At 33.5% G+C, this 15,420-nt stretch overlaps 2 protein-coding genes across 7 annotated transcripts in view; one reads left to right on the top strand and one right to left on the bottom strand.

The window, feature by feature from the left end:
- UTP18 (UTP18 small subunit processome component) overlaps positions 1-15,420 on the bottom strand; it is a 37,022-nt gene that overhangs the window by 19,575 nt on the left and 2,027 nt on the right. The window contains exons 2-9 of the mRNA XM_031966430.1: positions 10,576-10,688; positions 10,197-10,292; positions 8,779-8,846; positions 7,263-7,351; positions 6,294-6,419; positions 5,997-6,171; positions 1,508-1,608; positions 1,167-1,257 (exon numbers count right to left, since the gene is read on the bottom strand). Coding sequence (XP_031822290.1) covers positions 1,167-1,257; positions 1,508-1,608; positions 5,997-6,171; positions 6,294-6,419; positions 7,263-7,351; positions 8,779-8,846; positions 10,197-10,292; positions 10,576-10,688 — 859 coding nt within the window. The remainder of the gene's footprint in view (positions 1-1,166; positions 1,258-1,507; positions 1,609-5,996; positions 6,172-6,293; positions 6,420-7,262; positions 7,352-8,778; positions 8,847-10,196; positions 10,293-10,575; positions 10,689-15,420) is intronic.
- MBTD1 (mbt domain containing 1) overlaps positions 12,589-15,420 on the top strand; it is a 76,973-nt gene continuing 74,141 nt past the window's right edge. For all 6 annotated transcript variants that reach the window (XM_031966429.1, XM_031966420.1, XM_031966421.1 and 3 more), the window contains exon 1: positions 12,589-12,730. In XM_031966429.1, the coding sequence (XP_031822289.1) occupies positions 12,617-12,730 (114 nt within the window). In that variant the 5' untranslated portion in view covers positions 12,589-12,616. The remainder of the gene's footprint in view (positions 12,731-15,420) is intronic.

Here is a 15,420-nt window from a genome sequence, read left to right as displayed (position 1 = left end):
AAATAAAAAAAATGGCAAATTGAATAAATGTCTCACCTTACATTTACCAGAATGGCAAAGATGACAAAAAATAAAAATGGCAAATGTGGGAAAGACTTTAGGAAGAGAGGCATTTTATCTACTGCACTGTCATTATATTAGAGATGTAGTTCTAATTATTATTTTCTACACTAAAAAAGTCACTAACTGACTCAATGATACCAAGACTGGATACATATTCAAGGAAAAAACCTTACTAAGGGAAAGTTCTTAAATACAACAAAATATTTATAGTAGCATTTGTGTGTGTGATGTAAAAAAAAATTGTGGAAAGAGTGACTCCACCAGATTTCGTAAGATAAATCAAAATGTGGCATATGAATTCAAGGGAATATTACTGCAGTGTAAGAAATGAAGAATAAACAGAATGAAGAGAAATTAGGGAAGAATTTTATTAACAAGAAAAATAAAACATAACAATTTATACTTATACAACACACACACACACACACACACACACACACACACACACACGCACGCCCCTCTCTTTCTTCTCTAATCCTTAGTTATTATCTCCCCTCTCAAAGGTAAAATATCTTCAGAGGTAGGAGGGCCAGAAAAAAATTTCGGTAACTCCTCAGTTGTGAGCCTGAGGAGAGGATGCTATTATCCCCTCTGCAGTAACAGGCAGGGTGTTAAGGAAGAAAGACAATAAATTCTCTTTGAGCTATGTTTAGTGACAGCTACAATATAACATAACTAATCATTTTATATTTCTAATATAAAATATATTTTATATTATAATATATCTAATATTTCTAATAAATATTTTATATTTCTAATACAATCTGCTTCTTAAAATTCAAACTCCTCTTAACAGTTACTCATATAACCTGTACACAACTATAAAATTATAGCAACATATGATCTCCTCTTGTAAATAAGCTTTTGCATTTTAAATTTTTCAATCAAAATTAGCACATCATAAGAAATTCATTACTACTGACTGGCAAAAAGGATAAAGGTTGAATAAACAAAGTTTAAAGTTTAAAACTTGTTTTTATTCCACTATTTGCCCACTCAAAGCAAGAAATTAAAATTCAAGAAAACAGAAATAAAATTTGATTTATTAAAATAAAAGATTTTAATGAACACATCCATACCATTCTATTAGTCATTAAACTTACCAGAGCTGGCATATATCTTTGTGCTATCTGATGAGAAAGCTGATGCAGCTGCCTTTCCATTTATTTTCATACTGCCAATCAATTCTTTAGTCTAAAACATAAATAGGAATCAACAAATTGTTCAGGACCACATTAAAACCACCTTTCTATTTTCCAAATTCACTTTTGCTCTTCTCTATTTTGAAGATTATCCTCCCCTAAGAAGTCAGGTTTCTTCAGAGGTCTATGCTTCCTTATTTGAGACTCTAGGTTCATCTATAGAACAACCTGGGAATGTTTAAGAGTCCCAGTTTGGGATACAAGACAAAAAAAAAAAAAAAAAAGAATTAGCAGTAAGTCACCTTCATTGAAAGTAGATGAAAATATCCTGAAGAACCATTTAAGAGTAAAAAAGATCCATTTGGAGATACTTCAAAGTTTCTGACAAACTTCTCCTTTAAACCTTGAAAAAAAGGAACAAATGACTTCAATAGGGATAAATCATTTCAATCAATCTCATTTATTAACACTCAAAGTCATTCTAAGCTCACAGAACACAACTGAAAAGACCATCAAGCTGTATACAGCTGGACTGCAATAGTGTACAGAGAGGCTCTGTGAGCTACAAATAATGAATGCCTCCTAGGGTTTTTAAAAGCACTACAAGATGTACAGCAAAATAACGTTTTGGTCAGGTATACTTATTGTGTATCTAATTTATATTTTAATATATTTAACATCTACTGGTCATCCTGCCATCTAGGGGAGGGGGTGGGGGGGTAAGAGGTGAAAAATTGGAACAAGAGATTTGGCAATTGTTAATGCTGTAAAGTTACCCATGTATATATGCTGTAAATAAAAGGCTATTAAATAAAAATTAAAAAAAAAAAAAAAAAAAAAAAAAAAAGCACTACAAGATTAGTCCCTGCACAATACCCAAGCTTACTCTGCTTACAGGGTCTGTCAGGAACAGAAGCAGACAGCTATACTCCCTGCAGGGTGTCCCTGTCCTCTCTCCAAGCCATTCAAGTCTTTCATTATACTGCTTCTCTATTGGCACACACTGTGCCAACCACTACCCTGCTTGGTAATAATTCACATTTAAAGTTAATAAAATACTTCCTGGAGCTTAAAGCTTAAAGATTAACACCCATAGGACAGGTACCTAAGAGGTCTTGTAAGTAAAGCAGATCTGGGGACGCTGAACAAAAGACAAGTAAACAAATGCATCTAAGGTTAAGTACACGGACAAGGAAACAAACACAAAGCAAGAAACAATCCTTCCACAATATTGCCATGTAAAACAAGAGAGCCAAAATGATATAGCTGCTAAGTACCATTAAACTTTAGGGAAAACGCAGCCAACACAGCCGCTCCTTCAGGAGGCTGCACAGGTATCTCCTTAGATCCGGAGGCAGAAAAATGGTGCAGTACAGAAAAGTGACAGTCTCTATTCAATACACTCAAACTTCAGTAGTTTATGACAAAAAGATCTAAGGAAGAAGTCTGAGGAAAACAATTCATGTCCAAGGGTCAAGCCTCTCCTCAAGCCCTAGAAACTCCTGCCCAAAAAATAAAAAGGGCTTCTAAGTAATTATCAAACCTATTTTAGTTGGACAAACTAAACTTGCTATGACCGATGCCTTAAGGGCCCTTGATCAAGGGGAGGTGGCTAAGGTCTATCCGCCAAAGCCCCTTTCTCCCCCTCCCCATGACTCTAAATCATTCAAATAAGACTCCTTTTCAAAGACTTCAATAGTTTTCCAACTTACATAATACAACATATTGAATACCAACCTCAAGATACCAACCTCATGACTTAGTATAATTTCAATACAAGAGCATTAGAAAATGCTTAGTATGCTGTGGCTCCATAGCTAAATCCTCAACTGAGCAAGCTGTGATGGAAGTTGCCCTACTACGAGTTCTTATAGTGAAGTGTCAAAAAGAAGCAAAAGAGAGGACTACTGCCAAGACTATGCAGAGATTAGAGAAAGGCGCATCCAAGATACAGACAAAACAGCAATGTGGCAGGATCAGGAGCAAAGTCAAAACAAGAAAGCACAAAAGCCAGGCAAAAGTCCAAGAAAGTAACTCTACAGGCAGATTTAGAGCTGAGCAAATGGTTTATTTGTTGGAATGAAAGTAGTGTAAAAAAAAAAAAATGTAGTAAATTTACTGACTTCTTTTTGAGCCTTAGCCTTTGGAGTGATCTTTGTGCTAAACATATTTCATGTGCAGGCAGTTTCAGCCTGCTGTTGACATTTTTTACTTAAAAAAGTATCTTCATCTAACAAAAGATCCTTGGCAATTTATCTCTGGTCCTGAATGGTTTCCATTAATTTTCAGTCAAATCCCTAGGGTATTTTAAGTATACCACCATATTTGTATAATTATTTTTACAATACTAATTCCACAATTATTTTACCACTATAGACAGCATTCCTAGTGATATGTCAAACAGAAAGGGCAACAATGGACATCCTTGTTTCAACCTTTAATTTACTAAAAAGTATTCTAATTGTCTCACAATATAATGATAGCTCTTGATTTTGGATATGTACTATTTATCATGTTAGGAAAAGGTTCATTTCTTCCTGTTTCCTCCAGTTTTTCCTTACAAAAATTACTGTTGCATAATTAATCTTCAAGTTTTCCTATTAAACGAAGTCTGCACTCCTAGTATAATCTGATCATAGCACATAATCTTTGTGATATTATTTTAGTCTCTTAATATTTTATTTAAAACTTTTGCATTTATGTTCATTAGGGAGACTGGTCAATAGTTTCCTTTTTTCTGTTTTTATTCTCCTTTCTTTATATATCAAGACCATATCTGTGTCACAGAAGACATTTGGAGGAATCCCCTTACTATTTTTACAAACTATTTATGTAATACTGGAATTCATTTTTGAATGTTGGAGAAAATTCACTCATAAATCCAGGCAGTCCTGAAATTTTTTCTTTGGAAATTCATTTATCATTCTGTAAAATTTGGTTATTTGAATTGTTTCCCATTCTATTCTGATAGGTACACGTTCAATTATTTCATTAGATTTTCAGTTTTAGGCACCAGAGGCAGCCAGTGGAACAGCGGATAAAATAATGGGATTAAGGTCAGAAAAAATCAAAGTTCAACTTTTGACCTCAGATACTTACTAGTGACTTGGACAAATCATTTAACCTGTTTACCTCAATTTCCTCATCTGCAAAAGGTGGCTAACGGCACTTACCTTGCAGGGCCATATTGAAGATCAAATGATATAATCCAAGTAAAAGCATTTCAGTGGATTAGGGGCTTGACACAAAGTAAGTGTGACATAAATGCTCATTCCCTTTCCTCTGCCTTTCCTTTAATGATATAGTTTCTAATGTTGTAAATTCTTTTTTCATTTTTCAAACTAGTAATTTGATTTTTCTCTGTTTTTTTTCAGAGGAAAAAAGTACCTTTTATTTACTAATTCAATTTTTGTTTCCAATTTTGTCAATTTCCTAAGTTTTCAGGATTTTTATTTTGGTATTTATATAAGGTTTTAAAATTTGCTAGTTCTAGTATTTTTAGTTGCATTCCCATATTACTAACATGGTCTTTCTCATTTTTGTTAATAAAAATGTTTAGAGATATTTGTTCTCTGACCTACCAATTCTTTAGGGTTATATTATTTAGTCTCCAGTTTATTCCTCTTACTTTATATAACATGATCTTTGATTTTAATAAGTTTTACTGCAACAACTACAATTTACTTACGTAAATTTTTATGTAACTTCATTTAAGTTATTCTATCCTCTGTTCCACCAGCTGTCTCTGCTGCCTAAAAATCTGTTTTTTTAACTTAACAATTAAATAAAGAGAAAGAAAATATAGTTTTAAAAAATCTGTTAGACCAGAAACAAAAACTATCAACTATTAAACTATGAATTAACTTCATATCCAAACAATTTGCAAAAATAAAAACAAAAAACTTAGTAGAGTTGTGAAGAAGCTACTACTCATTTACAGATGGTGGAATGGCAATTTCTTTCTTTTTTTTTTTTGCTGAGGCAATTGGAGTTAAGTGACTTGCCCAGGGTCACACAGCTAGGAAGTGTTAAGTATCTGAGACCAGATTTGAACTCAGGTCCTCCTGACTTCAGGGCTGGTGCCCTATCCACTGCACCACCTAACTGCCCCAGCCACCTAGCTATCCCATGGAATGGCAAATTTATAGACTATTTCTAGAGAACAAATTGGCAGTACATTGAAAAAATTATAAATGATTTTGACTCAATAATTTCATTGTTGTCACAAAAATATTAAAATAACAATTTTTTTTAAAGATTTTTATGGCACCACAATATATAATTACAAAGAACTGAAAACAATCTAAATATTATCCAATAACAGATGATGAAATAAATATCAATACATTAATATGATCTAATTAATAGTCCAGATCTGTGATCTCATCAAAATATATAACTCTATGAGCAAACTCCTAGCACTAATACAGATCTGTAAATTAATCTGAAGATGTTGGCCCTGGATCAAAAAGTTAGTATGTGTTAAGAGACATAATTTGATTCTAAATCTTCCTGACTCTTGAGGGCTGTAGTGGCTCACCATCCACTATGTTATATAGTAAAATTCGTAAAATAAGTAAAAAAAAAAAAATCAAATGGATTCACCTATATGATGCAGCAAATTTGGAGATGATCACCAAATAGTATACTTGAAACAACTAATAAAATTTGTTAATGAACTAGAAAAGAATTTTAGGAAGCTTGAGAAATAGTGATTACAAAGATCTTAACTAAATTTACACTAATCTCAAAAGAAACAAATATTGCAACACTGTTCTCAGAAAGCCTTACCCCTTACTTGATGCACAGGAATTATATTTCCACCCATCATGTCATACACATAAAGTATCTTGCTGAGATTACTTGTGGCTAGCACTTCTTCTCCATTGGCACTGAAACGGGCCCTATAGACAGGAAATTGTTCTAAATAGATGCTCTGGATTTTAGGATTTGTTTCTCCATCAACCTGTAAAAAAAGTCCAGAAAAATTTCTCCGGTTATTACGTCTTCACCTCTCCTTCTAAACACAAACACACGTTGTTCCTATGTCATTACCACTGTTCAGTCTCCATAAAAGTAAATACATGCCTGAAATAGGGATATAGCATTATCCAAACCAGCAACCATAATAACTTGAGCACAAGGATGGAACTGCACTGAGGAGATCTTAGCAGAAGAAGGACGTTCAGCATTTGCATTCAAGCAGCTCTTCATCTGTGCAAGAGGAAACAAAACAAATATAACAGCCTTAATACCATTACATCAAGAAGAAATCCATAGCAAGTTAACCAAGACCATCTAATCTTCCAACTGTGTATCCCCAGCATTGATTCTGCTTTGCAACATAGTAAACATACAATGTTTACTACATTGAATTATATAGCAAAAAGTTTTTTTATGTACTTCCAGGAACAAAATATCTTTTTGAGTATAAATAATGGCATAAGCGAAGACCCAAAAGACTGAAAAATGAGCCGTGGAATCTAGTCCTAGCTTTATGACCAGGTAGTAGTTATGTGATCTAAGGCAAGTCATAATTGTTCTGGGCTTTGGTTCTATCTTCTAAAAAGTTTGTCCATATATGTTGGGTTTGGGAGGAAATGGGAGAGGAATAGCTTAGACATCTTCCAACACTTTTGTATCTGTAAAATTTGGTCTGTATCTTGGCTTTGATATAATCTCACTCTCCTTTGTTCTACCATTCCCTTTTTATTGAGAGAAAAAGTAGTTGCCTAGTTAAGAGACACAAAGAACCAAGAAAAAATATATAGGATTCCCAACTCCCATAGTTCTAGAGTTTGACAATACTTTCTAGCTAGATCCCTTTAAAAATAACACAGCCTAATGTAACAAAAGAAAATCCACAAATATTTATGAAGACAAATAGGGAGAAAACCTGTCCAACCCCAAGGATGGAATGATACTGTACATCTCTACTCAAGAACCAGAATTAAACTATGTAATAAGAACTGGCCCAGAATACTAAGAACTTATGGTAGCATATGAGATTTGTACAAAAAACATAAAAATAAATTAAATCAGTATTTATTCTCTCACCTGCAGGATTCCACGTGGTAAAGAAGCTGATGTGGTTATAAAATTTCCCGTCCTTTTCAAGAGGTCATCTTCATCCTCATCACTTTCATCTAAAATAAGCAAACTCATCAACAACTATAGGAAAATATATACAAATCACTAATGAAAAAAGAAATGCAAACTAATTAACTGAGATAATAGTTCACACATGGCAAAGATGAGAAAAAGGGGGAAAAAAACAATTGTCAAAGGAAGTATGGTACAACACTCACAATGTTGCAGTTGGTGGAGATATGAATTTGGAGCAGCAGTTTGGAGCTAGACATTAAAAAGTTACTAAATTATGATCCAGCAATACTTGGTAAAAAGGAAAAGGATTTATGAGCAAAAATACTTTTATCCGCATTTTTTGTGGTAGCAAAGAATTAGAAATAAAAGTGGATAACTATTAGGTATGGCTGAATAAATTAAGATAAATATAATGTAATATTACTGAAACAAAAAATGACAAAAGGGTACATTACATGAACTGATCCTAAGAAAAAGGAACAGAATCAAGAAAACTATATAATTTTCTATAATAATGCAAAAGAAAACAACTATGAAAGAGTTCTTTAAAAAAGTTTTTAAAAAGTTCTTTAACTCTGATCAATGTAGTGAGCAAAAATACAGAACACTGATGAATCGTGTTGCCTTTTAGTGGAGATAATGGACAAGAAAAAAGTGCAAAACTTAAGTTTTCAGACTCAGTCAATATGTGACTTTTTGTTGTTGCAAGAAAGGAGTAGAGATATTTTTAAAAAGACAAAAATATTATTGAAGCATTTTAAAATAAATAGAAGTGTGCAGAAGTTCAAAAGAACAAGATAAGCAAAGACAGTCCTTTTTCCTATTCTTTCTAAGTGGAAATTAGCATGTTTGTTAATATTTGTCATATATAAAAAAGAATTTAATAAGGAAAGGAAACATGGGGAGAAAATAAATCAAGCAAATCCCACTAGTGATTTCCCTCTCCCTTCCCCAAATGAGTAACACTTGCTTGCAATAACTCCAAATTTCTACATTTCTCTCCTTTAAAAAAAAAAAAAAAAAAAAAACTAAGATGGAAGAAGAGTGAATTCAAAGTAAAAAAAAAAGACACTAAGTTGAAATTCACATTGCTAACAACACTGAATTCTTACGCTTCTAAGTAAGAGAATCAAGATTCAAGAAGATCATATCCAAAAAAAAGGAGTAAATAAATCTAACCAGATTACCTGTGTCTCTGTTATATTTCAGATCCTCCTAGCCTTAAGCTTTTTTTTTTAAATACAGTTTAACTACAAATGAGGGTACAGCCACTTGAAGATTCTTTATATTTAAAATTAGAAAACAAACAAAACAAAAAAGAAAAAAACCCAAGTTTAATTGATTGTATGCTCAATACAAGCTAACAAAGCCCTGTGCCTTTTATAATTTTTTTTTTTAAGACTAAAGTAGAATATTAAATTTCATAAATATTATGCCCAGGATCCAGAACAAAAGAAGCAACAATCACCTTCTGAATGTATCTTCTTCTTGTTAATTTCTGCCCAGGCAGGTGTTCCACCCATTGCATGCTGAAATCTAAACAGAGTAACAAGAGATAAACTTTATTGGTAATTACTGTGATTTGTTTTTTTAAATAATTACTAGCATACATAACAGGGACTTACCAGGATATAGCATGTAAACTACTACATGAATTTACAACAAAAATGGATTATCTTATATAATATCATCAGCACAAATCATTTAATTTAGAGCAGGAAAGTGACCTTGGAACTTAGCTAGTCAAATCCTCTAATTTTATGTAAAGGAAAAAGAATCATGAAGATGAAGCAATTTGCCAAAGATCACACTGCTATTCAACAGAAATGCCAGGATTTAAAGTGAAATTTTCTGATTTCAAGATTCATTACCATTTCTAAATATTTAGCTTCTTTTCTTATCCTATTCTACCAAAACATGAAAGCTCTGGGGCCTACTCATTCCTCATCCTAATGGGAAAAAAAAAAAAAAAAAAAAAAAAAAAAAAAAACTTGAACTCTGAAATATACCTCTTATTAATTCTTTACTATTTAATAACACACTAGTTTTTTTCTCTCTTAGTTCAGGTCAAAGCATCCAAGACTACAGGAATTAACAAATACTGTACATTATTATGTTAACTGTAAAGCTAAAAAGAATGTGAAGAACAGAGAAGTCTTTGGATATTGATAGACTACATATAAAACACTATGAAAAAAATCCACCACTTGGAAAATTAATCCAACAGGGTTTTGTTCCAACTTCTATTTTCAAATCTAAACATTGTAAGACAACTTGGGGTTTTGTCTAATAATTTGATAACTGTATTTCCATATAAATACTTCTCTTTGCAGTTCTGTGTATATATTTTATATATTTAAATATATTTTATATATTTAAAAACATTCTTCTAAGAAGTCCACAGACTTTACCAAATTGTCCAAGAGACTTGAGACACAAAAAAGGGTGAAGAGTTTCTGTCTCAAAGTATCCTAATAAACTACAATGAAGAATTTCACAGATCTTTCATGAAAACCTAAGCTCAACCTATCTTTTCCTGTTTTGGAAATAGTAATCAAAGAATGGAATGTTAATTCAAAAAACTGTCATTCCTCACAATGAAAGAATAAATGGAATTTAATCTGACTAATCATTCTTCAATGAGTTAAGTTCAGTGGTATTAACTGACTTGTCCAAAGTCATTTTGTCCGCTGGCATTCAAATTCAAGTTGTACAACTTCAAACACATTTTAATTTACCACTGATGGTCTACAGAACATATAATTTCTAACAGGAAAATACACCATTCAAATAAGTCTACTGCAGCCATTGAGATTTACCAACAAAAAACTAGCAATTTCAAAACATATTACTGGCTATAAGTAAAACACCAAAAAAAATACTTACTCCTCTTTAAGTCTCCTTTGGAGTTTGTCTTTAGAGAGTTTCTTTTCCCCTGCATTTTTTATCATATTTTTCCGAAACCGATGAGTCATGTCAATTCTATAGAAACAGAATAGCATTATCTGAAAATATCCTCCACATATATGTTATCTTTGATTTTTGAAACATAATACTGTTTAAAGTACTGGATTCATATACTTGCTCTCACTGATTAAATGACAAATAGACTTTTCTGAAATAATCTATTAAGTATACTTAAAATTACATTGTTTATAAAAGATATCTATTTTACCCCACAGAAAATTAGCATTTCAAAAACCAATTTATTCATTTAATGTACAAAGGAATGTCAGTTTCCAGAAATGAGTAAGTTTCAACTTACTCTTCTTCATCTTCATCTTCAGTATCTACCCAAGCTGGCTTCTTTTTGGAAGGAATATTACTTCTTGCTTCACTCTCCACTTCTGAGTCACTAGAGTCTTCATGGATACCATCCTAAAGTATAACAAGAATAAATTCAACCAATACTGATTATGAGTCAGCTTCTGTGAAAGGCAATATATCATGATTGACAAAAAGCCAGCCTTGAGGGTCAAGAAAGAAGCTTGGAAAGTGGAAAGAGGCCTCACTATGCAGCCAGAGGACTTGGGTTCAAATCTTGCTTATGACACTCTAACCTTGTGACTTTAGACAAATTGTTTATTGTCTTTAAACCCCATTTTCCTCATCTGTAAATTTATGATTCAATGATTCTATAGGGTTTATGAACTGACATATATGCCTTTTATATGATGATGAACATGTTGTTTAACTTCTCAGTGGCACAAGAAATACTCTAAGATTAAGTTACAGAAGAATGCACAGGTCTCACCAAGTTGCCTTCTACGTGATAAACTTCAATAGATCCTTTTTATCTCCAGGAACAAATCCAGGAATAAAATTTTCTGGCTGCCACATAAAGTCCTAGGCTCTTCTAATCTCTTTAGTCTTCTTACACTTAATTACTCTCTTTGGACTCCCTGCCTTCCTGTTGCTTCTCATACATAACCCTCCATGTCTAGACTCAGCTCTTTCAATAGCTATTCTCCATCTTTGGATCACTCTACCAATTCAACTCTACTTGGATTCCTCCAAGACTCAGCTCAAATCCCATGTTCTATAAGAGACCTTTCACAATCTCCCTTCCTGCCTCTAAGTGTTTCTTCCCTTTGACAATTACCTTCTATTTACTGTACACACATCATATGTATACATATATATGTATATATACTATACATCTGTATACATATATAATACCCACACACATATGTTTACATTAAAATTTTGAGTCAAAGGACTATGCTTTTGTCTTGTGTCCCCAGCACTTAACACAGTGCCTAGATTATAATAAGCACTTAATAAATGCATATTCACCTAGTCAAGAAGCATGATCTCTCCCTTTCTCCACCCTTAATTCCCAGAAGGAAAAAAGCTAATAGATATAAAGAGAGATATGGCCTTGGTTTCAAGAAACTTACAACTGAAGTAGAAAAGGACCCCAAATAGGACCATGAGAAACATAATCTTGAATCTTTGTAGTTAGAAGTTTATTACTAGTTCTTCACACCCTAATGCAGATGGTATTTTTACACCCCCAGATGTGCTGTTCTGAAAAACCTAAGACCTTGACAACTTGATAAACTTAAAGAAATACTGTCTTTATTGCTGTCTGAGAATGACATCCTTAGCGTGATAACTTTTGCCTCCTGTCTAGAACAGAAATTACTTTTATCATGACAAATGTATCAAGAAACATTTTGATGTCTCTCTCTTCCTTCTATAAATATGTGGCCCTGAGACTACTCATTACTGACCCCTCCCATCTTGGTGTTGGGGGATCAGTCCTGGCCAGTAAAATAAAACTTCATTATTTTGGCTGCCCTGCGTTTTCTCTCACCTGGATACTTCACAACCTAATAAAGTAAAGTATAAGAAACTTACAGTCTAATAAAGAAAAGAGAATAGGAACTAGATAGGGAATGGATCTGTCATTTCACCACTACAGTATAGGTAATCCTCTAGGAAGGAAACTTCTACCAATACAGGCTGGTGCATTTTTAGAAACTAAAAAAACAAAACAAAACATGTTAAGTGAATGCCCAGGAACTTGAACTTCTTTCTGGCTTCAAAGCCAGCTCTCTATTTCCAACACCATTATGCCTCTCTAAGGAAGAAAACTTTGTATAAAATAACTATAAAACAAGGAGGGATAAAATAAATGCAAGAAAGAGGTCCAATAGCCAAATTTCTCCAAAACTGTAAATACAATCAAGTTTTCCTCTCTTTCTGCACAACAGGTGGTAGAATGCTTTGAGTGAAACCCCTTCTGATGAGATAAAGGATGGAATGTCAGCAACAAGAAGTTCTATAAGAAACAGCAAAAAATGAAAAGGCTCAAAAAGACCAGTAAAGGATCCTGGACAGGAAAAGAAAAATGGGACTGTCAAGGAGAGGACAGCAAGCAGAAAGAAAAGGATCACATAAGAGAACATCAAAAAGTGAGTAAAAACTAAAGAAAGTAAGAGACATTAGGCAAAAATTGTCAAGAAAATCAAAGTGAAGGAAAATGATAAGAGTTGAAGAATACAAAACATTCACATACTATAATAATTCATTCAATAAATGCTTGAGTGCCATACATTGTGTTAGATGCTTGAAGAGACACAAAGGAAAATAGGACTTCTGGCCTCAAGGGCCAGAATCTAATGTTGAAGAATAAAACATTACCAGATAATTTCTACTCCATATCTATGGCAATACCCCTTCTCTAGTGTCCTTATAACTACTCAGGATATTTCACATTAAAGTTCACATCATTCTCAACTTTTTAATGCTCAATTCTTCCCTCAGCAGAAACCTTTCATACAAGTAAACAAATCCTCTGCCTTTATAGCAGCAATACTTCACAGCAATATTTCAACTCCTTCCTTTCTCAACTACTCCACTTCCATCATTCTCAAGGTCAGAAGCTAATCAATTTTGCTTCTTTCCATTACATCTCCTATATAAAACTACATCAACTCAACATTTTTTCCTTGGAAACAAACATCTCATACTCATACTACTCTATTCCTACTACCACCATTCTAGACCAGGCTAGACTACCTCATTCCAGTTTTATTCACTGCCTCTTAAGAGTTTCCCAGTCATCCTGCTACCAGGATGCACAGAAGATCTCCAATAGGATTCTGTGATTCATGTGATTCTGCAGATTAATTGCAGATAGCAATTTAATCATACAATTTTCCCATTTAAAAGCCTGAAATAAATCTCCAAAACACCTCTACCAACTCTATATGAAATTCCATCATCTGGCCCCATTTTACCTATCTAATTATCTAATCCTCCTATATGCCATCACCATTCTCTGGCTACAGCTCTAGCTGGACCTATCATATGCCATAATCTTTCCTTCAACCTGCTGCTCCTGTTATCTCCATGGCTTGTGCTTCCTTTCACAAGATATTCTGAACTCCATTCTCCAAAAAACTTTCTATTTTTTTCCCCAAATGGGGAAATGGACACCAAATATTTTGATCAAACACATCTAACAATAAAATTTTGCAATGCATTCCTACTATGTGTAAAATAATACACATGTACTGCTGTACTAATAATTATGTACCTTACAAAACTTAGATTGAGTATTTAAATAAAGATGGAATAACATTTGATCCTAATGTTAACAAGAAGCTTCCCTACTGAGTAGGGAAATATGTTCACACCCACACTTCAGAATCTGTGTGGAAGATAGATCGGAAAGGGGGAAAAAATTTTAGAGACTAATTAGATTACTGCAACTGTCTAGGAGGGAAGTGATAAGGCTCTTATCACAAGGATTGAAGCTGTTTTGACAACAGCCAAGACAACAGATTCAAGAGACGTAGAGGTGGCAATAGCAAGATTTAACAACTGACTAGCTATATTGAATAAGGGAACATGAGAAATTGAAAAGATGTGTGACAAAAAGAAAAATTGAGAAAATCAAAAGGTGGATTTGCTGGAAAAGGTAATGGATTTTTTCAGACACACTGAGTGTGAGACACTCATAGGACTTCCAGTTCAAAATGTCTAAAAAGCAGTCACTGACATGGACTTAGCCTTCAGCAAAGAAATCATTGCTGGAGTAATCTGCATAAAAATGATAACTGATCCTATGAAACAGACTATATAAAGGGAAGAGGATCCAGAACAGAACTTTGCAGAATACTCACATTAGAAGGCAAGATATGGATGATGATAATGATCCAACAAGAGTAACTGAAGAGTCACCAGAAAATTGGGGGGAGAATCAAGAAAACAGTATCATGACAATACAAAAATGACCAAGTATTCAGGGAAAAAAGATGCTCAATAATATCAAATCTACTAAACAGTCAAGAAAGATGATGATTGAGAAAAGAAAATATAATTAAGATCTCATTGAAGAGAACAGTTAGTTTCAAGTGAATGAGAAATCAAGGTTAAGGAAGATGTTGAGAATCCAGAAGTAAATTTAGAAGAATAATTTTTGGGGGAAAAAAATAGCAAGTGATCCATGCCTTTCCAGCCTATGTTACTCTCTCTCCCAGCAAAAATTGAAAAGGGAGAAATCTGGTTGCAAAACGTTAGCAACTGATGGGTCCTAGTTTAGATTAAATTATTCCCAGTGAAGGAAAGAAGCAGACAAGGGGGAGTGGCAAGGTAAGTCGTATGTTGGAGTCAAGCCTGGAGTCAAGTTACTGGCTAGTGGACAGAAGACAAGATTCAACTCACTGGGGTCAAGTATAGTGCTCCTTGGAATTAATTCTAGGCCTGCAAATCACTCTTCCAGACTACAAAAGCACACAGATCTCTTTTTCCAAACTCCTACTGCATATTGATCTCCCTCAGTTTAGCAAAAAAAAATCATAAAATATTAAGAGATCAAAGAGCTCTTATACATATTCTAAATCTAATCCTCCCATTGGGCAGAAAAGGAAATTTGACTTGCCTACATGTCAAGTGCCTTAACCAAAAGCTACTAAGTGGCAGAATTTACCTGAGCATGCATCTTTAAAGCAAATTTATGTGCTATTTGCTGAGGATACAAAAACAAAAATGAAATAGCTTACATTCTACTTCAGGTTTCTGAGTGCCAATCTAGTGTTCTTTCCACTGCACCCTACTGCTTTCTAGAGGACAATTACCAATCAATAAATATTTACTT

This window comes from Sarcophilus harrisii, chromosome 4, assembly GCF_902635505.1.
Source record: "Sarcophilus harrisii chromosome 4, mSarHar1.11, whole genome shotgun sequence".
NCBI lineage: Eukaryota > Metazoa > Chordata > Mammalia > Dasyuromorphia > Dasyuridae > Sarcophilus > Sarcophilus harrisii.
This window is presented reverse-complemented; position numbering and strand designations above follow the sequence as displayed.